The sequence below is a fragment of the Armigeres subalbatus genome, chromosome 2, assembly GCF_024139115.2.
Source record: "Armigeres subalbatus isolate Guangzhou_Male chromosome 2, GZ_Asu_2, whole genome shotgun sequence".
Classification (NCBI taxonomy): Eukaryota; Metazoa; Arthropoda; class Insecta; order Diptera; family Culicidae; genus Armigeres; species Armigeres subalbatus.
In genome coordinates this window covers 81,560,415-81,584,094 of record NC_085140.1, presented here as the reverse complement: position 1 = coordinate 81,584,094, position 23,680 = coordinate 81,560,415, and the positions used below count along the sequence as shown (strand labels likewise).

At 42.3% G+C, this 23,680-nt stretch overlaps 1 protein-coding gene across 2 annotated transcripts in view; it reads right to left on the bottom strand.

Annotated features, from left to right (window-relative positions):
• Window positions 1–23,680, bottom strand: part of LOC134209478 (uncharacterized) — a 355,913-nt gene that overhangs the window by 261,487 nt on the left and 70,746 nt on the right. For both annotated transcript variants that reach the window (XM_062685461.1, XM_062685462.1), the window contains exon 2: window positions 18,703–20,081. In XM_062685461.1, coding sequence (XP_062541445.1) covers window positions 18,703–19,573 — 871 coding nt within the window. In that variant the 5' untranslated portion in view covers window positions 19,574–20,081. The remainder of the gene's footprint in view (window positions 1–18,702; window positions 20,082–23,680) is intronic.

Sequence of the window (23,680 nt, the reverse complement as noted above, 5' to 3'; positions counted from 1 at the left end):
AGCACCGTCAGCGGCGCTGGAGGCGGCTACGTACGATGCATTTTCGGCGCTCAGGCTGCAGCTGGTTCTGTTGCAGTCAGTTTGTCAATTTCCATCAATTCATTGCCACGCTGCTGACAGGAGCCAACAGCAGCGTTCGTTACCGCCGAGATGGAGTGTCGCGGACTTTTGGCCTAATGTACGAGCCGAAGTGTGGCAGCTGAACAAATTGCACTTGACGCTCCAATCCGCCCTACCGCCTCCGACAGTGATAGATGCAGGAACTGCACTTTAGAACTTGCCATCCCAGCTACATACGTTTATCGTCGTCGTCCTCGGCGGCATCACCACCGTCGACGTGAAGTAATGTTTATTTATGGGGATCAACAGCTGGCACTAGTTCTGGATAGAGGTTTTATTTTTGCACGGAGAAGCGCAAATACCCATTGAGAACTTTTTCGTGTAATGCGGGATTGCTTTCTGCTTCCAAAGCCTGTTACAACAGTGCATGGTATGACAATTGATTGATACTTTAGAGAAAGTACGTACTGTTTGTGTTTCGCACCGGAAGTCTTTCCAATCTATCGAACCTTTTGACGTTCTCTGATGAATTGATGTCAGGTATCCGTCAGTCTAAGTAGTGTGAGAAATGTTCGATTTTTGTATCCGTATAGTATTGCTGTTCCAGAGAAAACTTTCCGCTTTACGGTTCATTTTTTAAAGTACCGCAGCTGTCACTTCATACTTTCGCTCTGCTGTTTGGCATGGCATTCTACGATGACAACGCCAAATATCATATTTTTGTTTCAGTGTATTGAAGATTTTAAGGCTTGCGGTAGAACTTTGACAGCTGCGGAAGAACTTTACGGAATCCGCAAAATGGAAATTTTTGAAAAGATCCGCAATATTTACATTCAACTACGGCTCACGGATCACGAATGAGAAACCAAGAGTGCTCTTTTTCCTCTTTTACATTTTAGGCTATCTAGTGGAGCTGTAGAAGGAAGTGTCAAAAATTTAGAAAATTTCTTCATACATTTTTTTTTTTGGGAATAGTTTCTGAAGGAATTTCGGAAGAAATTTTATTTAGTTTCACTAAAAGAATTTAGGAAGGATTTCCTGGAGGAAGTTTCTAACGAATTTCCAAAGATGTTTTTAAAGGAATTTGAAAGGTTTTTCGAAAGTGATATCTAAAAGAATCTGTTAAGAAATCATTAAAAGAATTCGTAAAGGAATTTCAGAAGAAATTTTAGAATTTCTTTTATATTTGCTTCTTTGGGTTTTCAAAAGATTGAGGGGTCTCCAAAGAAATTTCTGGATTTATCTCCGAAGTAAATTCGGAAATTTCTAAAATTTTGTTGAAAGGATTTTTGCTTTGAAATTTTCGAATTTTAAAAAGGATTTTTTAATTGAATTTCCGCTGGTATCCGATAAAATATAATAAAAATTTCGTAATATTTGAAACTGTCTGACATTTTTAATTGATTCATCGCTTGCCTGATTAACGCCTCCAATTATAGTTCTTACTACTGACGCCAACTTATAAATGAACCAATTACGCTAAAAATGCTGGTACCCCACCATTACCAGAACTCTGGCGTCGCCAGTGGTGATCTCCAAGTGTACATGTACGGAAGACTTTGTTGGAAGTTCGTTGCTTCGAGCTAACTCGTCTTCACATGAAAACATTCAACAAACAAGTTTTAAATAATGTTTTCATCAGGAAAATTTAAAAAAAAATCATAGTTAGGTATTGCGAATTTTGATTAATTTATGGAATTTTTTCTTTTCAATGGAAAGTTTGGTTTTTGCCTTTCTCGTACAACAAAGTTGTACCGAAAGACCACATAATTACTCAAAAAACGAACTTGACTGCTCAATCCTGGGTTGTCCAGGAAGTGTGGGGTTAGGGACCACCTCCAACAGCAAACGAGGGAGGCAGGACTGCATCCCCGACCCGCTAAACCGTTTCCCTTGCCGCCAAGCCCATCGTCCCTTCGGTACAACCAGAAAGTAATGCTTCAAAGAGTGGCCTGTGCACAACGCACCCTAGAGGTTAGCTGCGTGTCCTTGTCCCGCTTTTTTAGAAGAACACCTTGGTATCGTGCCAGCGCATTGCCGGCTTTCCAGGTGGCCTTACCACGCCCTATGTCCTCGGTAGGTGAGAAGGGTCGACTTCGCGCCTGCTTCCCTCTGCACGACTGGTATCACGAATGATGATGCCGCGTTCACCCCAAATTGACCCCACTGCGATAGGGCCCATTCGCCAATACACAGAGGGACTTGCCGACGCGGTGCCTACGCCTGCCCCAGCCTTGACGAGGACCCCTTTCCGTCCTCGGGCTCGGAACCCGCCCGGTTTACCGACGCCGTTAAAGCGACGATACCATGTTGTTCTTCGCGCGTCCACTTGTTCAATAAATGGATCGAGTTCGACCATAGGGCACCGGTATGACCCATGAAGCCGACTCCGAACTCTTGGACCACCTCTTATTTGCGCCTGAACTAGCCATTCCTCGAGTCCACGCGACACCTTCTGAGTAGCTCCGAGACGATTTGGACGATAGCCGATAAAAACGGCGTTCCAGCCAACTTCATCTTTACACATTCTCCGGACTAGGTTGTCCGGGGTAGTGTCCAGACCACATGTGGCAAGCATGTGGTCACGCATTGTGCGAAAACGCGGGCACACGAACAACACGTGTTCCGCCGTTTCCTCTAAACCTGCGCACACCGGACACTCAGGCGAGGCCGAGTATCCGAACCGGTGTAGGTACTGTCTGAAGCAACCATGGCCTGTAAGGACCTGGGTCAGGTGGAAAGTGATTTCCCCATGGCGCCTCTTGGCCCACGTACCTATCTCCGGTATCAACCTATGTGTCCATCTACCCTTAGTGGAACTGTCCCACGCACGCTGCCATTTGACCGTTGAGGCCAACCTGACAGTCCTACGGATGCCTCTCGTCCCGCGTATTTCGAAGCACTCTATGTCTTCACCGATAACGATGTCAATAGGCATCATACCGGTGATGACGCAAAGTGCATCGTGCGACACGGTACGGTACGCGCTCGCAACTCTTAGGCACATGAGCCTATACGTACTTTCTAACTTCGTTCTGCAGCAATTAATACGCAGGGCCGTGCCCCAAGCTGGCCCCCCATACCTCAATATGGACAGAGCAACGCTGGCCAGAAGCTTGCGCTTGCTGTCATAAACCGCAGAGCTATTGGACATCATCCGGGACAATGCCACTATAGCTGTGGAGGCACGCTTGCAGGCGTAATTGACGTGGCTACCAAAGGTGAGCTTATCGTCGATCATTACCCACAAGAGTTTGATGGATCGTTCAGAGGTGACCGCGCAGTTGCCTGCCCTTATCACCGCGTGTTGCTCCGACTGTCGGTTGTTAACAACAACCACCTCAGTCTTGTGGTGAGCCAGTTCTAACTTCCTGGAACTCATCCACTCCTCCACAATTGCGATCGAGTGAGCTGCAGTCAACTCCACCTCTTCGATCGATTCGCCGTAGACCTCCAGCGTAATATCGTCAGCGAAGCCAACGATTACCACGCCCACCGGGAACTTCAACCTCAAGACACCGTCGTACATGGAACATGTACATGGAACCTTGCGGAATCCCTAAGGTTATCTTGTACAGGTACTCGGAAATTCCAAGACGCAGAAGCGCATCTGCAATAGCTGCCCAACTGGCACTATTGAAAGCATTCCTCACGTCTGGAGTCACTACTGCACAATAGCGAACTCCCCTCCTCTTACGCTGGATAGCTATCTCCGCGGATTTGGTAACCGACAAGATACCCGAGCAGCACAAGTCAGACGAAAATGGTTGCAGCAACTTCATTGTGACTGAATTCGATCACATATGAGTTGCAATAACCTATGTGGAATATGTGTGCTGCTAGGGTAGTGTCTACGGTCGACTTACCCTTTCGAAAGCCAAATTGGTTACTCGATAGACCATCCGCACTCTCCGTGCGTATCAACAACCTGTTGAGGATGATCTTCTCGAGCACCTTCCCCGCCGTATCAAGCAGGCATATTGGCCTATATGCCGACGGATCCCCCGGTGGTTTTCCCGCCGTTGGCAATAGGACCAAGCTCTGCCTTTTGCATGCTTCAGGGAAGACTCCCTCGTCCAGGCATATCTGCATGACAGATCTGAACAACTCGGGAGGCTCAGCAATGGCCGCTTTGGTGGCCAGGTTCGGAATACCATCCAGTCCTGGCGCCTTACCTACACTAAGGGACTGTGCAATCCCCGCAAGTTCCGCCACAGTTACCCTTCCCTCGTCGGCCACCATGGCAGCTCCACAATGTGAGGCCAGGGACTTGGGTCGTGACGTGGGAAGAGCCCAGCGATGATCCTCTCATGCATCTCTGGAAACCGCTCTGTAGGGGCTAAGGTTATCGCCCCACGTGGCTTGGCCATTACGACCCTATAGGCGTCACCCCATGGATTCGCGTTGGCACTTTGACACAGGTGCTCGAAGCAGGCATTTTTGCTTGATCTAATCTCAGTCAACAGAGTGGCTCTAGCAGCCACGAACGCAACCCGTCGTTCAACACGCTCCTCTTCCTGTGAGTGCTCGCTGCATCCGGCTCCTTGCCCGTCGGCAGGCGCGGCGCAGGTTTGCAATTGCTTGAGTCCACCAGTAAGCCGGTGGCCTCCCATTCCTAGGGTGGACTTTGGCATCGTATGCACGCGAGAGTACTGTTACCAGCTGCTCGTCGTTCAGACCGAGAGTATTGTGCTCGCGGCGGAGCGCTTCCTTAAACACCTCGTCGTCGAAGTATGATGTCTTCCACATACGAGGGCTAGGCCTCGCCCCTTCTTCCGTCCGCTGATTGCTTGCCGTATAGTCGATACTGTAGCGAACCGCCAGGTGGTCGCTGTGAGTGTAGCCATCATCTACCCTCCAGTTCGAACTACTCGTTTGGCCAGGGCTCCAGAACGTAACGTCGATAATCGACTCGGCCCCGTTCCAGCTGTAGGTACTTTTGGTACCGACATAAGCCAAGTCCACATCCAACATGGCCAGTGATTCCAGCAGGACCGCTTCCAGGACCTACTGGTTGCCCCCAAGGAACCTGTGGAAGGGGACATTTTAGTTTTTACACCAAAATCAATCATTCGACAGCTCTTCTTTCATATAAGCAAAGTATGAATATAAAATGGACCATTGATGACGCTGACCGCTCTCAGGACCTACAGATTACCCCCGGAAAACCAGTGGAAAGGAACATTTAAGTTGCAGCACCAAAACCAATAACTCGACTGCTATTTTTTCGTGATTTTTGATCAGAAAGCGAAGTATGAGTATAAATTGGACCATTAATGGATCTGACCGCTTCCAGGACTTACGGATTGCCTTCGGGGTACTGTGGAAGGGGACATTTTAGTTTTAGCACCAAAACCAATCATTGGACGGCTCTCGGCTTTCATGGGTTTCAATCAGAATGTGAAGTATGAACAAGAAATGGTCCATTGACGGCTCTGACCGCTTTCTGGACCTGCGGATTAGCCCCGGGGAACCTGTGGAAGGGTACATTTTAGTTTTAGCATCAAAACCAGTCATTCGACGGCTCTTTTTTACGGTTTTCGATCAGGAAGCGAAGTATGGATATAAAATGGACCATTGACGGCTCTGACTGCTCTCAGGAAATACTGATTGCCCCGGGGTTATCTGTGAAAATAAACGTTTTTCGATCAGGAAACGAAGTATAAATATGAAATGCCAGGATCATTTTAAAAATATTACCCGAATCATTTTTTTTTCAGTTTAATTACTGCCTACTTCATACTTCGCTTCCTGATCCAAAGCCATGAAAAAAGAGCCGTTGTATGACTAGTTTTGGTGTTAAAACTAAAATGTCCCCTTCCACAGGTTCCCTGGGTCAATCTGTAGGTCCAGAAAGCGATCAGAGCCCTCAATGGTCACTTTTATATTCATTTCTCGATTCCTAATCGAAACCACTAGAAAAAAGCCGTCGAATGACTGGTTATGATGCTTAAAATAAAATGTCTCCTTCCACAGATTCCCCAGGGGCAATCCGTGGGTCCTGGAAGCGGACAGAGCCGTCAATGGACCATTTTATATTCATACTTCGCTTCTTGATCGAAAATCGAATGACTGGTTTCGGTGCTAAAACTAAAATGTCCCCTTCCACAGGTTCCCCGGGGCCAATCTGTAGATCCTGGAAGTGGTCAGAGCCGTCAATGAACCATTTTATATTCATGCTTCGCTTCCTGATCGAAAACCATGAAAAAAAAGCCTTCAAATGACTGGTTTTGGTGCTAAAACTAAAATGTCCCCTTCCACAGGTTCCCCGGAGCCAATCCGTAGGTCTTGAAAGCGGTCAGAACCGTCAATAGGTCGTTTTATATTCATACTTCACTTCTTGATCGAGAACCATGAAAAAACCGTCGAATGACTGGTTTTGGTGCTATAACTAAAATGTCCCCTTCCACAGGTTCCCCGGGGCCAATGCGCAGATCCTGGAAGCGGTAAGAGCCATCAATGGACCATTTTATATGCATACTTCGCTTCCTGATCGAAAACCATGACAAAATAGCCGTCGAATGACTGATTTTGGTGCTAAAACTTAAATGTACCCATTTACAGGTTCCCGGGGCCATCCCAGCGACTCCAGGATCCGTTTATTCAATTGGTTTTTCATTCTTGACACATTAGAAGCCTTCTGGAATAAAATCATAGTGGACGATCTATCATAAAGCGAGATTCAAATGAAGTTGTGGCCTGTGTAAAATGTTGGAAGTTTTTGCATACAAATTCTCGTAATTAAGGTATCATGTTTTGTATTTTGGTCCACTCTGCAACGCGCATCAGCATAACTGATGCGCGCGAGAATGTAACTCACTCTCGAATAGGAAAACTGCAGCCTCTAATTGTATCTGATATACACAACCAGTTGATCTCTCTGAATGCTCAGAGATTAGAGAATCCATTATATCGTAATAGATAGCTTAGCAGGTAGATTTCGTCAGTTCAATTTGAGTGCGCGATCAAGTGGGACATAATATACGTCGTCTCCGTAATAAACGCAGTATTTCATTACAGTTTCAGTCTCCACTTGTGTAATGGAAGAACTTCTAAGTTGTACGGGATAAGTCTACCGTCGAGTGAAACAAACTCACCAACTGCGTGATTTCGAACCGGGACAGAAACGAACGAGAAAACGTGTTGTGACTATCATTGTGACCAGTGACCTAGTATCGAAGAAGAATTTACAGCCTGCCCCTTTGATAAGTATCGATCGAAACCGATTATAAAGAAATGGCCATATCTCACTTGATTCTGGTCCGATTCCAAATCTCAATATATGGTTCCAATCAGCAAGAGCCCTACTTCATTTGTGGTTACTAATATTATTAAATTTTCAACCACAACTTCTCCTAATATCCACCTTAAATTTACGGTTTTGAACCTACCTCCGAAAAACCCGGAATATCTCCGGAATCCGGTGGTCATAGTCGGTTCCATGGACATACCGTCAAACTGCATTCATTTTCTAGTTCAGGCATGCCTGAATTGTCAAAATCGGATGATAACTAAGGTAGTTGCAACACATCCAATTTTACCCAAAATTTGTCTATCCTAATTGTTTTGTCCATCCCCTCTACCTGTGTCCCTGCCGGACATTTCCGTAGCCGAACGGCTGCGGTGGGCGTCTCCACTTCACACTGTCGCCGCAGTGCCGTGACGAGCTCTCCGACTTCGGTGATCCCATCCAGATTCACCTCCGTCGTGAGTGCCCTCACCTTAACCGTCTCGCCTAGGAATTCCTCCGCCAACTTCTTGTAGGCGGCGCCCTTTTGCGAGACGCCCCGCTTCAGCTCGAGGATCATCTCGCCCGTCCGGGTGCGTCTTATTCGACGTACATCGGCGCCGAGTTCACCAAGCTTGACGTCACTCCTCATCGCCTTCAAGACGTCCGAGTACTTGGCCTTGTCCGTCTTGATGACTAGGGCATCACCCCTGGAGCGATTGGCGCCTACCCTAGACTTTTTGCTATCCTCATTCGCCTGGGCCTTCTTTTCGGCCCTTGACGTCTTCGGTTTCCTCTTGTTCTTGACGAGGGTCCAGGGGGCGTCATCCCCCTCTATTTCCCTGGTCTGGGGCGGCTGAGAGCTCTCAGCCTGCCGTAACCCCTTACCACCGTCTTTCCTGGGTGGACGGACGTTTCCAGGTCCTTCCTCTCCCGGTTTTGGAGGTACCTGGCCGGGGTTCAGCTTCCCAGCCCCACTACCCTTGTTCGGGGTAGTAACACTCCGCGTTTTGAAGCGGTCCCCAGGGAGCTCATCCCCTGGAGACTGTCTCCCCCGTTTTTGTGTCTGCTCCGTTGGAGCAGTCACCCCCGACGTACCCGCAAATACTTGAGCCTAAGTCTGGGTAGACTTTGGCACCACCGTCTTCGCTGGCACGCCCTCGGTCTATTCGACCTTTCCCGAGTCCGCGAATTCTTGGGCCTCAGCCTGGGTAGACCTCGACTCCAGATTTCACGGGTTCGCACTTGGCCGTCCCGACCGCCCTCTCCAGCTTGGCGTCCAACATCGACTTTCGAAGTTTCAGCAAGCTCCCCTTGAGGTCCTTGCTGATATTATGCTTCGATGACGCAAAGTCGATTATGGCGTCCAGCTGTTCCGTCGCCACCTCAAAGGTCGAAAGCCCTTCGCGTTTGCGGTTCATCGCCTTCGCAAGCCATGGGCCGTCCATAACCACTACTGGCGTAGCCGGGGAGAAGGTAAAGTGACCCACGCTGGCGCTGCGCACTGGGCTGCCAACTATTGCCTCTGACCTCCTAAGCGGAGACCTGAACAACCCACCTCTTGCGAAGGGGTTGTCGCCTACACTACTACCACTAATTGAAGAATTGACTTGGTTTTGCATTTTGGTCCCACGAGTTGCTCGGGAAAAGAGGTCCACCACGCCAGAGCCCAGCATGACGCGGTGAGGGAGAATTACTGTGGAGGGTGCCCAGGTACCCCACAGGCTCCGTTAAAGGCCTAGCTCATTATTTCACCCCCTGCCCAAGCAGCACGCGCAACATCTTTCAAATAGGTGTTTGTTCCTAATAAATTGCATTGAAGACACTGGCAATACATCGAGTCACATTAAAGCCACTCCCCAGTTTCAGAAAATCACAATGTTTCATTTCCGTTTAAGAGGCGTCGCAATATTCTACTCATCTGACTTCTTGGGTGGTTTAAAATTCGATGTGTTCCATATCAGAAACAAAACAGATAAGTTGCAGAATTAATAACACTTCGGTTCATTGCTGTTACGACAATGTTTCTCAAATGTTGCAAAACACTTTGAGCTCAGCTGAGCAGTATTTTAGTTTTGACAGTCCCCTGCATGTTCCGTATAAGGTACAATGAAGTTACAAAGCGATTCCAAGCAACAGCATCAAAATTTAAGAAAATTTTTAATTCATGATTTTCTATTGAGTTGAAACTTTGCGCAGTTTTTCAATTTCATCTAAATCGTCATTTTTCGATATCAAATCTTCATATTGAGTCACGACTAACTTTTCAAAAGGGTGTATGTGAAAATGGTTCAAAAATATTTAAAAAGCTGCACAGCAAAAACGGAATGTTCGATTGTTATGATTTTTTCAGCAAAGTTAGACAACTAAATGGTGATTCTTAAGAAAATGTGCAAAGTAAAAAAAAAAATTTTTTGCCTTTAAAAATATCATTTTTGTCACAAAAACTCAAATATCTCAAAACCCTATCTTTTTTCGAACGTAATTTTTTTAGGGAAAACGGTCCATTATATTCACAGATAGAAAAATCCAATGAAATTTACGCTAAAAATCATGCACATAAATGGAACGTCATAATTAGCGTAATTCCAGCACGGATATAGCCTAAATGTATACAATATTTGACGTGAATCGTCTATATTGCATGCAAGTTGTGTGCAATCTTGTTGGGAAGAGGGCCATTTCGGCGAAGAATAGTGTAATTTTCCGCATGGCAAGTTTTACGCGCAGTTTACTTTTCATAATTTCGTTCTGTGTTAGCTATCTACCATAAAAATTTGGTGATGGTAAACTAATAAACAAAAAAGTTATGACATTTCAAACATTTCACAATTTTCACATATAGTAAACAAAAAAAAATTCCCGTGTATTTTTTTTTTTCAAGAATCGCAGTTTGATGCTGATTTTATTGTTAAGGGCCTTGCGTGAGTTAAACAAGTTGTTTGTATGATATTCAATATTTATGTATTCATCGATATTATGTATATTATATGTATAAATATTATATGTATAAATAAATAAAAATGAATTAATATTATCCTAAGTATTAAATTAAATGTGGCAGTTACACAATGTTGTTATAGAAACTCTAAGAGTTTTGGGTTTGAATTTTGGTATGGGTTATAATATCATGAAAACAGTTTATTAATACTTATTTTTTATTTATGTTTATTCAAATTTTTTAAAATATCGAACACTTTTGAATTATTATCAGCACAGTTTGAGTATAGTTTTGCTTTAATTTTATTTTCCGACAATGGAATGAAACAGTGAAATTTTTGGGTTCCTTGGATCGTTTTCGCGTTATTAAATTGCTCGCTGAGCTCTGAAGCCTTTATTTCGTACTCTTCAGTAGTAGTAAAACAAAATGATAATTTGGTTAAATCTTTTCTTTTCTACGATTTGCCCAATCAAAAGTTCTTTCGCAGTTTTAATTGGATGCTCACGTTCTTTGGCTAAACTTGCTCTTGTGGCCATGCGCTTTATTGTTCCTCCAATAGCATCACAAGGACCTTTGCCATGTGATGTAGCAAAAATGCCATTCTGCATCAATTCCGTACATTGATTTAAATTGACATAGGCTCGAAAAATTCTTACGATTTTTGTACTGCGACGCTGCTCCATCAGACATGAAATATATCTTTTTGACTTCTTTATGCTTATCAACGCGTAAAAAGTTAATCATTTTTCAATGAACAAGTTTACGGATACTGAATCGTGTCTTAAATCTTCGGAAATTATAATAAAACTTAAGTGTTCAATTTGCGTACTTCCATTAAAATAAATAACGAATGGATGAATTGTAGCTTGTTGTACGTTCCAGTGATGGGACTGCACTTCATCTTGCAATACAAAGCTGTAATTTTCAGAAAAATCACAAATGACTAAAAATTCACCATTTTGTAATGTATTTTTCGTATTTTTAAAAAGCTGGATTGTTCTGTTTTAATGAAATCGTGAGGGATTAAACTTTCTAATTTCAAGCAAAAATATGACACAAACTCATCTACAGGTTTTACAATAGTTTCTATGTCACACCTATCCGTGGTCACCCATTGCTCAAATGATAACTGATCAATATATTTTTCTTCAAACTCAGCGAATAAAGTATTTTCCAATGATGAAGAATCTGGACAATCCGAACAAGATCGTAGATAGCAATTTGATGTTGTATTTTCACACAAAAGACTACCAGTTAACATTTTAATATCCTTTGTTAAATTGATTCTTTTCAAACTATGTAAAATAAGATTAATATTCTCATGGGTTGTGCACACACACATTATGTGTTCCTGAATTGGAAAGAAGCTTACATTGCCTTGGCCGAAGGCTTGCAAATGAGGAAAACCTATTTTAATATTATCGTGAATTTCCTTGAAGCGTGTGTACGCTTCTTTCAAAGTCGTCATCATTAATCGTTTTTGGATTGCTTGACGCTTTCCATCTTTTTACTGATACATAATCTTTTGACCAGGCATAGCTCGACTTACTTCATCATCTTCAAAATATTGAACTACTATTTCTTTTGTCTCATCTGTTAATGCAGTACTAGACCTAGTATTTTTGGTTGAAAGACAGTTATTCTTCAATTGTTTTGCCTCTTTTACTGTATTTCTATTGGTTTTGAACTCATCAATGGCATCCTGAATAGACCACGAACTTGGCAGCATCGACAAAATCAATAATTTTTCTTTCCTTGTCGTGGCTGCATTCGAGAACCTTTCCTTCATATTTATAATTACCTCATCGTAGTCTGTATTTTCCACATCAATAGGTCCCTAATTTGAAGAGGTTTCTTCGTACAGCTTCGTTTATTTCACGGTATTTTTCTCCGGGTAATAAACGTAGTCCATCTTACTCCATTTAATCAGAGTCACTTTTATCCCAGCTATGCCCTCGTTAAAGCGTTCGATGTTGACCTTTTGGATACACTCATCTTCCGATTGATTTGTTGAAACAGATTTCGCTGATGGTACGGTGGCAAGGCTCTCAGCACTTAATACTTCTGGTAATTCCTCAGTTGTTGTCGATACATCTGGCAATTCCTCAGTTGCTGTCGTTTTCGAACTTCCTGCGCTCTGCTCAACCGATGATATACAGATTTCTCTTTTGTCAACGTTTAGACGGCAGGACGTGCAAATGCGTAAATTTGTATTCAATGTGGACATTGGAGCATAACCAGTCGCTTTCAGTTTATCTATGGTGCTTTCGGTGAGATTTCGTAACTCTTTTGAACACTTTTTTCCATCAAACGGCCTACAACAGTTGAGAAAGCGGCTACTCATGTTGTTCGTAATATTTCAATAAACAAAATCACTTTTAATAAGATCTTTAACAACCTTAGTAGTAGTAATTTTTTTGCTTTTTCGTGAGCATTGTCATGGTATGTACCTATCATGCATTTGTTGTTGTTGAAGATACCCGTTTCCTCCCGATCATAAAGTCTATTCTCTAAGAGGTATATTTTTTGCAGGTAAACTATAGACGTACACGTGTATATAAATCTTTGATTTTGCAGCTTTTGTCTTAAAAATAACATTTCTGATATCAGTACATTCAAAGTTAATTGCCTATATGCCGGGTATTAAGCCACCCGGAGTGGAAATTAATTACTATGTCTGAAACTTGATTATGCATATGTACAACATGTGATAGATTTAGTTCGGAAAAGGTATTGGAGGGTAACCGCCCCTTCGGTGGGGTTTGATCCCACGACCCCAGTTCGCATGACAGGTGCTTTCCCTACTAAGCTACGAAGGACCTCCGTCGTCCACCGCAGCTTAGCGGGTACTGATGAAACCAAATTCCCAGCACCAGGTACCAGCCGATCTCTCGCAATACATTTTCAGAACTAACTCTCTCAGAACTCTCTCAGAACTAACAAAAATACATTTGAGAGAGTTAGTTCTGAAAATGTATTGCGAGAGATCGGCTGGTACCTGGTGCTGGGAATTTGGTTTCATCAGTACCCGCTAAGCTGCGGTGGACGACGGAGGTCCTTCGTAGCTTAGTAGGGAAAGCACCTGTCATGCGAACTGGGGTCGTGGGATCAAACCCCACCGAAGGGGCGGTTACCCTCCAATACCTTTTCCGAACTAAATCTATCACATGTTGTACATATGCATAATCAAGTTTCAGACATAGTAATTAATTTCCACTCCGGGTGGCTTAATACCCGGCATATAGGCAATTAACTTTGAATGTACTGATCTCGAGTGGCGATCTCTCTTCGCTTGTGTGGTCGTGTTGGGATCTGACGACCAAACTGGCACACCTCACACAACCCTACTTCATTGAGCGCCGTTGCTGATGAAGCAAGTGTGTAGGAGCCGGACAATATTAAATACTCATCCTACTTGGTTGACATTGTGTACAAAAATACATTTGAGAGAGTTAGTTCTGAAAATGTATTGCGAGAGATCGGCTGGTACCTGGTGCTGGGAATTTGGTTTCATCAGTACCCGCTAAGCTGCGGTGGACGACGGAGGTCCTTCGTAGCTTAGTAGGGAAAGCACCTGTCATGCGAACTGGGGTCGTGGGATCAAACCCCACCGAAGGGGCGGTTACCCTCCAATACCTTTTCCGAACTAAATCTATCACATGTTGTACATATGCATAATCAAGTTTCAGACATAGTAATTTCTGATATGTTTCTATCAACGTTATTATCAACAGGTTTCAACACTATTAAAAGAATTTTTCGCCAGTCACGTGCAATGAAAATTATGACACTATCAATACTTTTGATCACAACACTGGATCGTGTCTAAGTTTCTTATAGATGCTATGAATAATTAAATCAAAATATCATGAAAACAACTTGTTTAAATCACGTCCCTTAACAATAAAATCTGCATCAAACTGCAATTCTCGAAATAACTTACACAGAAAAAATTTTTTTACTAAATTTGAAAATTGTGAAATGTTTGAAATGTCATAACTTTTTGTTTATTAGTTTACCATCACCAAATTTTTATGGTAGATAGCTAATATAATGGACCGTTTTCCTAAAAAAATACGTTCGAAAAAGATAGGGTTTTGAGATATTTGAGTTTTTGTGACAAAATGATATTTTTAAAGGCAAAAATTTTTTTACTGTGCACATTTTCTTAAGAATCACCATTTAGTTGTCTAACTTTGCTGAAAAAATCATAACAATCGAACATTCCGTTTTTGCTGTGCAGCTTTTTAAATATTTTTGAACCATTTTCACATACACCCTTTTGAAAAGTTAGTCGTGACTCAATATGAAGATTTGATATCGAAAAATGACGATTTAGATGAAATTGAAAAACTGTGCAGAGTTTCAAATATTTTCGAAATGGTCGCTCAGGATCGACTGACATGCCCCCGTGGAATGCCTCAAATACGACGCGTTGTGCATACGTCAGACCTTTAGTAAGTCACACCACAGTTGTTGTTACTCGCTGAGAAACAAGAGGTGTTGCTTGGGTGGCTATGCATCCCCTCGGCACGGGTCGCTTAACGTCTTGGGATTAGGGGTTAGGGACGATGGTCCCCTTGGTAGCACCCCCTCACTCAAGCTGATGTCAGAAGGACAACAGTGCCCTTACTGCACTACCAGCTAAGTACAAAACCCTTAGCTGGCGGTCAATTGTCATCGAGAGACTCGTAGAATCGTGAGATTGGAACTTGTGAGGACCAGAGCTGTGTAGGTCGCTCATTCCCAGATGTCAACTCACCATTTCGCAGCCCGATGTCTGTATGTGCGTATGTATGTATGTGTATGTGTGTATGTGTACAAGTTTTGTAGACACACTTTTCGGAACTTAGCATTGTCTGAATTGCTTGCACCATTCGACGGGAAATCTTGTGTCTTCCATTGTTTGCTATTGAAAATTGGCCAGATCGGACTATGGGATCAGAAGTTATGGCCAAAATACTTTACAATGTTATGAAAACTTATATGTGAATATGTACGTTATGTGAAAGATATTGATTTGGAAAATGTATTGGAGGTAACCACATTCCCTTCGATGGGACTCGAACCCTACAGTACGCTAGACTGGTGCTTTAACCAACTAAGCTACGAAGGACCTCCGTCGAAGGAAAAGAAGGGAAGGGAAGTGGTTACCTCTAACATTTTCCAAATCAATATCTTCCACATAACGTACATATTCACATATGAGTTTTCATAACATTGTAAATTAACGTCCAAGTCGGGTGGTTTAATCCCCGGAAATAGGCAATTAACTTTGATTGAGCCAAAATACTATTTTTTATGCCCAAAACACGCAAAAAAATACTCAATTATATTTTTATACCTATTTTTTTGCACGAGAAAGGCCCCCACACCGCTTGATGGATTAATCAGGGTTTTTATTAAAATTCTTTTTTTTCAATTGAATTTTTTTTATTAAAATTATTCTTTTTTAATTTATTTTTTTCGTTTAGAATTTCTAATACTTTATTGGTTTTTGAGAAGTTCTCATGCGCTTAAAGAAATTTTGCATTATTTAGGAAAATTTCATGTTTATTATTTCCATCTACCATCATTTCTATACTGGTCGGAAATATTTGAAACCTTCGGCTAGCTGCCATCTGGTAATTTTTTTAGAACTTATAGGATTTCATTTTTGCGACTTTAAGTTTTTAAAAGCACTTCTCATAGTTCATATTTTAGTTAAATGATTGCTAACTAGTAAAATTATGCCTAGAAAAGTGGTTCAAATATTTAATATTAAAAAATCGAGTTAACTATTACATCACCATAGGATTGTCGATAAATCTCCGCTCATGCACCGATTACGATGACTTACAACTCCAGTCAAACACATTTTGATTTATTCGCTTGTTTTCGAAAGGAGTGGAAACTTTTCTCAATTTTTCCTGCAAACGATCTGTTTGTGCAGTAGGTTGCTAGTTTTTTTTTCTGAATTCTCACTTTTCCAGAGACCGGCAAACAGTCGCATATAGCGCTCAAGCTTATTACTAAGCAGCAGGGCCACAACCCGTACGTAAGCAGTCAGCCACCGATTGGCCGTTTTCTTTCAATTACCTCAACTGAACATCTTGATTTTTTTCAATGCAATTTGTAGTGAACATGCGCGACGATAATGATAATGTCGTTTGGTGATGATTCGATGCAGATTGAGGTCGGCGCCGAGAACCGGTTCGAAACGATCGTCGCCGATTTAATCGTTGATTTCAATAGATTTGGTGTAATTACAGCCAGTGTAAAAGGTGTTCGCAGAAGATTGTAAAATTTCTCAAAGTGGCACGTATCATTTTATGGTTCTGGTATTGCCTCTGCGCTTGCAGAACTAACCCAACCAGACAATGAACCTTAATTGATGTTCAAACATCATATTTCTGCGAGGCACGACTGTGGGCACACAGCACGTTACTTGGACGGTGGGCACCCCACTTGGAGGTCCATAAAAATCTCTCCGGCGATATGACATCCCCAAGAATGACGGTAAATAATAAGTGGCTTCTCTACGACAATAATGGTCCCAAAGTGGGGACGATGCCACTCTCGCGTGTAATAAAACTTGGCAAATAAACATTGGCACCAGTTTCAGCTGAGGCAAGAAGGGGTGGAGAATTATTACGACGATAGAGATAGTGTCCACCCTTCCACGACGACAGGTCCTCTTCATAGAGTTTCCCCAAGTGATTTTTAACTGTGAGAGCACTCGCGTGGCTCAGTCATCGTCACCGCACCGTTCGTTTTGTAGTTGGATTTAATTCACTGCACAATATGCGTCGCGCTTTGCAGTCTGTCAGTCGTTGCACTCTCCGTTGCACATGCAACTTGCGGCGCACACACCTCTGGCCTCTTATTCCGTTTCGCGTAAAATTTCAAGATGAACACTCCTAAGAAGAGGGAAAATATCGGCACGCGGCCATAAAGGAGCGACACACGGGCATTCTCCTTCCTGCCTGAGCCAACCCCACTGGGCACTGACTGGTACTGCCTGCCTGAGCGGCGTTGTTGGCAAGTAACGTTTGCGACAAGAGTGCAACGAACAAACACTCGAAGTGCACGCCAAACCCGAACGCGATAAACCGAGAGAAAAAAGGAAAACAGGAAGGTGGAAATTGCACCAGGTCGGTCGGTTCGACCCGTTGAGCAAAATAATTAAAATAATAAAAAAAAAGTGTAAACCACGATTCCGGATGGCGTCCTCCCGCACCTGATGAACGGGTCGTCATCGGTCGTCGCGTGGTTACACGCTGGCACCATGACGTGCACTTCACTGAACACCACAGGTTGATCATGTTTCGTCTTTCTGATATGAAATGGTGAACTGTGATATCATTTATTCTTACTTTTCATTTGTACATATTGAACAAAAAGTACGTTGAAATGCGGTGTTTAACTCGATATGATCATTTAAACAATAAATCTCAAGCATTATGCATTTTATTTCAGATTTCTAAGATTGACATTTATTGGCATCTCGTTAGTTGATTTAATACCAAGTCAATTCGAATTCTCAGAGCTATGTTAATGTTGACTAAGAAATGATGTCTTCTGCATATTTTTCTCTCTCTTAATGCCATGAGTTTTATTTTTATATTTCTGGGTTTATTACTGACTATTGATTCACTTTTTTCAAATTATATACTTTTCCTCGAAATGCGATATTATGCTTTTCTTTTCGTAGTAGTATGATGGTATTAGAATTCTAAAGAAGTTCAATTATTTCCTTCTAAACCAGCGATTCCACCTGGAGATTTTATTTTAAATATAGCTGACCAAGTGCATTCCGTAAGTAGATTCCAAAAGCTCAGGTAGGTGTCATGCTTCTGAGATATATATTTTCCATCCAAGTAAAAACAATAACGCGTAGTTCTGACCATGCAAAACTCTGTACACGTGCACTCCAATACTACAAGTATCTAGCAATTTGAGGCATCATATGAAAGCGCATTGGTGTTGTGATAACAAAACATGACTATTTTACATCTTTCTAGATACATTTTCATGGACAGCTATCGGAGAAGCAGTTTCGTATTCCTATCTCATCGAACTGACTCGTGCTTTCCATGGAATAAAAAAATTACAAAACGTGATATGCTTAACAGGTTTTTTCACGAATAGCAACGGCAATCGTATAATTTACTCAACTTTTTATATGCTTCAAAAAGTTCATAAGATTTAGCAAGGCAAAACGAGGTGATTCAAAGCTAAGCCTCTGCATGCGGTGATGCTATACTTCTCGTTCCTAACCACAGACAATGTTTTCAACGTCACCTTCTCAATGCAATCTCAAGTGTCATATTTATTCATCCATCCATCTCGTTTTCAATTACCTACTTATTTGCCTCATTAGCTAGTCCCCTGTAATCATAAGCTGCAAAGTGCAAACATATCGTGTGACCATGCATAGGGACATGAACAAACATATGGATAATGAGATATAGCTAATAGCAAAGAAAATTACCTTCCGAGTAATCAATAACGCCAATTAGCACCATAATCACCAGCACCAACTTCACATCGATGCCACCGAGGATACGGCCCAGCACCGATGTTGTCGACGATTGGTGACAACTCCGCGCCGCTGACCGCTTCCATCGCTGCCTTCTGCTGCGGACACTGCTGCTGCTATAATCACTACTTTCACAATCACTATCACCCATCAACGCACTGGGATTACCATTTTCTTCTTCTTCTTCTTTTTCTTCTAGCACATTTCTAGCAACACTGCCGCTAACGATGATGCCGCTGCCGGTGCTACAGCCTCCAATTTGGCGGTAGGAGTTCTGGGATTTGCATCTCTTTTGCTGCGCTCGCAGCTGTGACGAATGGATGGATGGTTTGGCGGGAACGGAAACTAGAAGAGAGGAAACCAAGGAAGGAAGGGAGTTGAACCAGCGCCGCCACATCCAGACACACTTTGGCCGTCGACGTCCGCGACGACGACCCCGAGGTCTACTTTGGGGACTGCTGTTGTAGTTTTCTGGATACTGCTGCCGCTTCTGCTGTACTTGTTGTAGTAGGTCGTCACCACTGGGACCACTTATGCTAATGCTACCGTTGTTGCTGCTACTATCGAGCGAGTTCTCCAGCAAAACTGGCGCTCGACTGTGGGATTTGCAGTTCGGGCGATAAATTGGCTCGATCGACGCGTTATTTTGGACTGCAGCCGCACACTTTACATAATTTATGCCACTGTCTAATTTTAGCCCTGCCGCGACTGACGACGATGGAACGCTCATTTTCACAGGTCGCAACTTGGCAAACCGGCGGCAACATCTTCTTCCCCCGCTGTGCTCCAGTTTTTCGAACTGTATTTGGTCGCTGATTTTCATTCAACTCGACGGTGCGTGCGACTTTACCTTATAGTATTAATCAAATTCGCCGAACCGGAACAGTTTGATCTTCCATATCTCCATCGCCATGCAAGGTCGTCTAACACTGCACCCGGAACGAAATCTTCACAACTTATTAACTGATTTCCCCTTCCATAAGAACCGGACTGGAAGAATATTAGACCCCAGTACCTACATAGCGTACCACGTGAGCTATTTTTATGTCATTAATCCAATTGCTGGACTTCCGTCAAAAGTGTCCGTGACTTTATTATTTGATTCTTACGGAAGTAACTCTGTTTGTATTTTCCTCGCCAGTCAAAATGCAAAAATACCAATGCCTGTCACATAAAATACGCACCACGGATTTTATTTACGCTTCCACTAAATTATGAGCTATTACACTGTTACGGTATGCTGGAGAATGTAGGTTCTTTGAACATCGGCTTCTCAATTTGATTAGCTTCTGTCGAGCTATGTGAGAGTAGAAGATGAATTCGCGATATATCTGAAATCAGATGAAAAAGAGATAATTCATATAATATAAAGTAACATACAATAGTAGTTTGTGCAACTAGTTGCAAAAAGATGATTTTTTTAGCACAAGTTGTACCAAAATTGTATAGTCTAGTTTAATCTTCATGATCATTCTTGCCAATTCCCATAAAGCGCAATTCCTGCAGCAAGTTCTTCGACAATCATTTGAAAAATTCCGCCGAGAATTACTTCAACGAGTCTCCGGCAATTTCTCCGGAAATACTTCTATAAATTTTTCTACGAACACTTACAGCAATTCCTCTTGGAATTCTTCCGGGTCTTCCATCAAACATTCCTCCAGGAATTCTTTCTATAATTTCCCTGACAACTCCCCCAATAACAAGATTTTTTCCGCAAGTGCCTCCGGGAATTTATCCTGGAATCTCTCTTGGCATCCCTCCTGGAATTCCACCAGAAAGACTTCCGCGAGTTCTCTCAAGATTTTTTTTCATAAATTCGCCAGGAAATATCTCCAGAAAATCCTCTGAGATTTGCTGCTGGAATTTTTCCAGGAGTTCCCTTGATCGAATTTCCTGCAATTATTCCAACAATTCCTCCGAAAACACCTCCAAGAATTTTCCCGTGAATGCCTCTGGGAATTCCTCCTCTAATCTTTCCAGGAATTCTTCGAGGATATCCACCAGAAAGTCTTCCGGGAGCTCCATTAAGAATTTTTCTAGAAGGTCTCTTAGAAATTCCTTCGAGAGTTTCCTCAGGAATTCTTTTATTGATTCTTCTGGAAATTTCTCCACGAATCCCTCTGGAAATTTCTTCAGGATTTCTTCCGGAAATGAACCGTCGAATTCCTCCGGAAAGGCCTACAGGAATTCCTTCAGGAATCCTTTCAGAAATTCTTCTAAAAATTCTTCTAGGAATTCCTTCGGAAATTCTTCCAGGAATTTCTTCGAATATTCCTCCAAGATTTCTTTCGCTAATTTTTCAAGAAATACCTCCATCATTTTTCCAGGGATTCCACCGAAAATTATTCTCGGAATTCCTCCAAGGATTTCCTCTAGTTATTCTTCCCGGAATTCCGCCAGAAATTCCTCCCGGAATTCCTCCAGAAATTTATCTGGTAATCTCTCCGGGTATTCCTCCGGAAAATCTACTTGAAATTTCTCCAGGAAAGCCTCCGTAAGTTCCTCCAGGAATTCCTCCGTAAATTCCTCCAGAAATTCCTCAAGAAATTCCTCCAGGAATTCCCCCGGAAATTCCTCCAGGAATTCCCCCGGAAATTCCTCCAAGAATTCCTCCGGAAATTCCTCCAGGAATTCCTCCGGAAATTCCTCGAGGAATTCCTCCGGAAATTTCTCCAGGAATTTTTCTGGAAATTCCTCCAGAAATTCGTCCAGGAATTTCTCCGGGATTTCCTACGGGAATTCCTTTGGGATTTTCTTTGGGAATTCCTTTAAGAATTCCTTTGGATATTCGTTTGGGAATTCCACTGGGAATTCCTTTGGGAATTCCTCCGTGAATTCCTCTGGAAATTTCTCTGGAAATTCCTCTGAGAATTCCTTTTGGAATTCCTTTGGGAATTTCTCTGGAATGCCTTTGGGAATTTCTCTGGAATGCCTTTGGGAATTCCTTTGAGAATTTTTCTGGGAAGTCCTTCGGGAAATTCTCTGGGAATACTTTTGGGATTTCCTCTGGGAATTCCTTTGGAAAATTCCTTTGGAAAATTCCTTTGGGAATTTCTCTGAATTTCTTTCGGGAATTCCTTTGGGAATTCCTCTAGGAACTTCTTTGGAAATTTCTTCGGGAATTCCTTTGGGAAAATTTCTTTGCTCTGAAAATTCTTACTAAATTCTTCTGCGAAGATAAATTCTTCTGAGAATTCCTTCGGAAATTCTTAAAGTTCCCTTGAAAATTCTAGGAATTCCTCCTGAATTTTTTTCGCAAACTTGTCCGGGAATTCCTTTAACCTTTTGTCTGTGCTCTGGGGTCAATATGACCCCAGGCCACTTTGAGTGGCTGCCATTTTTTTAGTTTTCAACCGATTCTCCTAATTTTTGGTAGTTTGGTGAAACTCGCCGAGATCTGTCTCCTATGTGCAAATTCGCTTGAAAAATCTTGAAAATATGGGCTACAGTGTCCTTTTTCCAAAAAAACTTACGTTGTCTGTGCTCTGGGGTCAAATTGACCCCAAATTGAATTTGCTATAACTATTTTAATGTTCGGCCAATTTTGGATTTTTGGGGCTGTTTCGAAAGATAATTTAATCATCTTTCAGGTCGTTACAAAAGATTGACTATAGGTGGGCGGGTACATCGCTGGGAGGGGTTTCCGTAAAAAAGGGTACAAAAACAGTGATTTTTCATGCTTATTTTATTATATCTGAAAATCCTACCCATTTTGAACTGCACCTTTTCAAAAAGGTTATGCAGGAAGGCGTGTGCTTTGACATGAGGCATTGATTAGTTTAGCGCTTGGTCGCTAGGTGGCGGTATATTTGAATTCATTATTTTAGACTACTCAAGTAACTCCGATATATGGAATTTTCCTCATTGTAAATATTCTTATCGCTAAATTTTGAAATTTGTGAAGATGACGTCTGTAACAAAGCTCGTCTGGTGGGAATAGACTGCCATGTAACGAAATAAATAATTAGGAAATTTACAAATAGGCGACGCTAGTGTACTTGCAATATTCTTGCATATATGAAATATTGCTTTAGCTTAAGATCCCTCATACCTACACCCAAGTTGTATTCGGCAACATTGTTCAGGATGTCTAGCACTACAAAGCGGTGCTCAATATAATGAGCACTTCTTTCCATTTTTAAATTTGTGCGATAAGAATATTTACACTGAGGAGAATTCTATATACCAGAATATCTTGAGTAGTCTAAAATAATGAATTCAAATATACCACCTCCTGGCGGCCGAGTTCTAAACTTATAAACGCCTCATGCCAAGCACATGCCTTCCTGCATAGCCTTTTTAAAAAAAGGTGCAGTTCAAAATGGGAAGGATTTTCGGATATAAGTAAAATAATCATAAAAAATCACTGTTTTATACCCTTGTTCACTAAAACCCCTCCCCGCGATGTACCCGCCCACCAATAGGCAATCTTTGGTAACGATTAAATTATCTTTCAAAACAGCCCCAAAAATCCAAAATTGGCCAAATATTAAAAAAGTTATATCAATTTCAATTTGGGGTCAATTTGACCCCAGAGCACAGACAACGTAAGTTTTTTTGAGCACAGACAGAAGGTTAAGAATTATTCCAGAGATATTCCCGAAAAATTCCCCGTGCAGTTCTTGAAAAATTTCTATGATAAATTTTGGAGTTTTGGAAGGAATTCTCGGAGCTAATGCCAGAAAAACTCAGCAAGAATTCCTAGAGAAAATAGTAAGAGTGGTTTTCAGACGAATTCTTTCAGGGATTCTTCTCAAATTGTATTTGATCTGAAAATTTTACCAAATTACTCTGAGAATTCTCTTGGGAATTCCTTCGGAAAATCTGGGAATTATTGCGGTAATTCCTTCGTTAATTCTGGAAGGAATACCAGGAGAATCCCAGTGGAGTTCTCGGAGAAATACAGGAATTTAAGGAGACATTTCAAGAA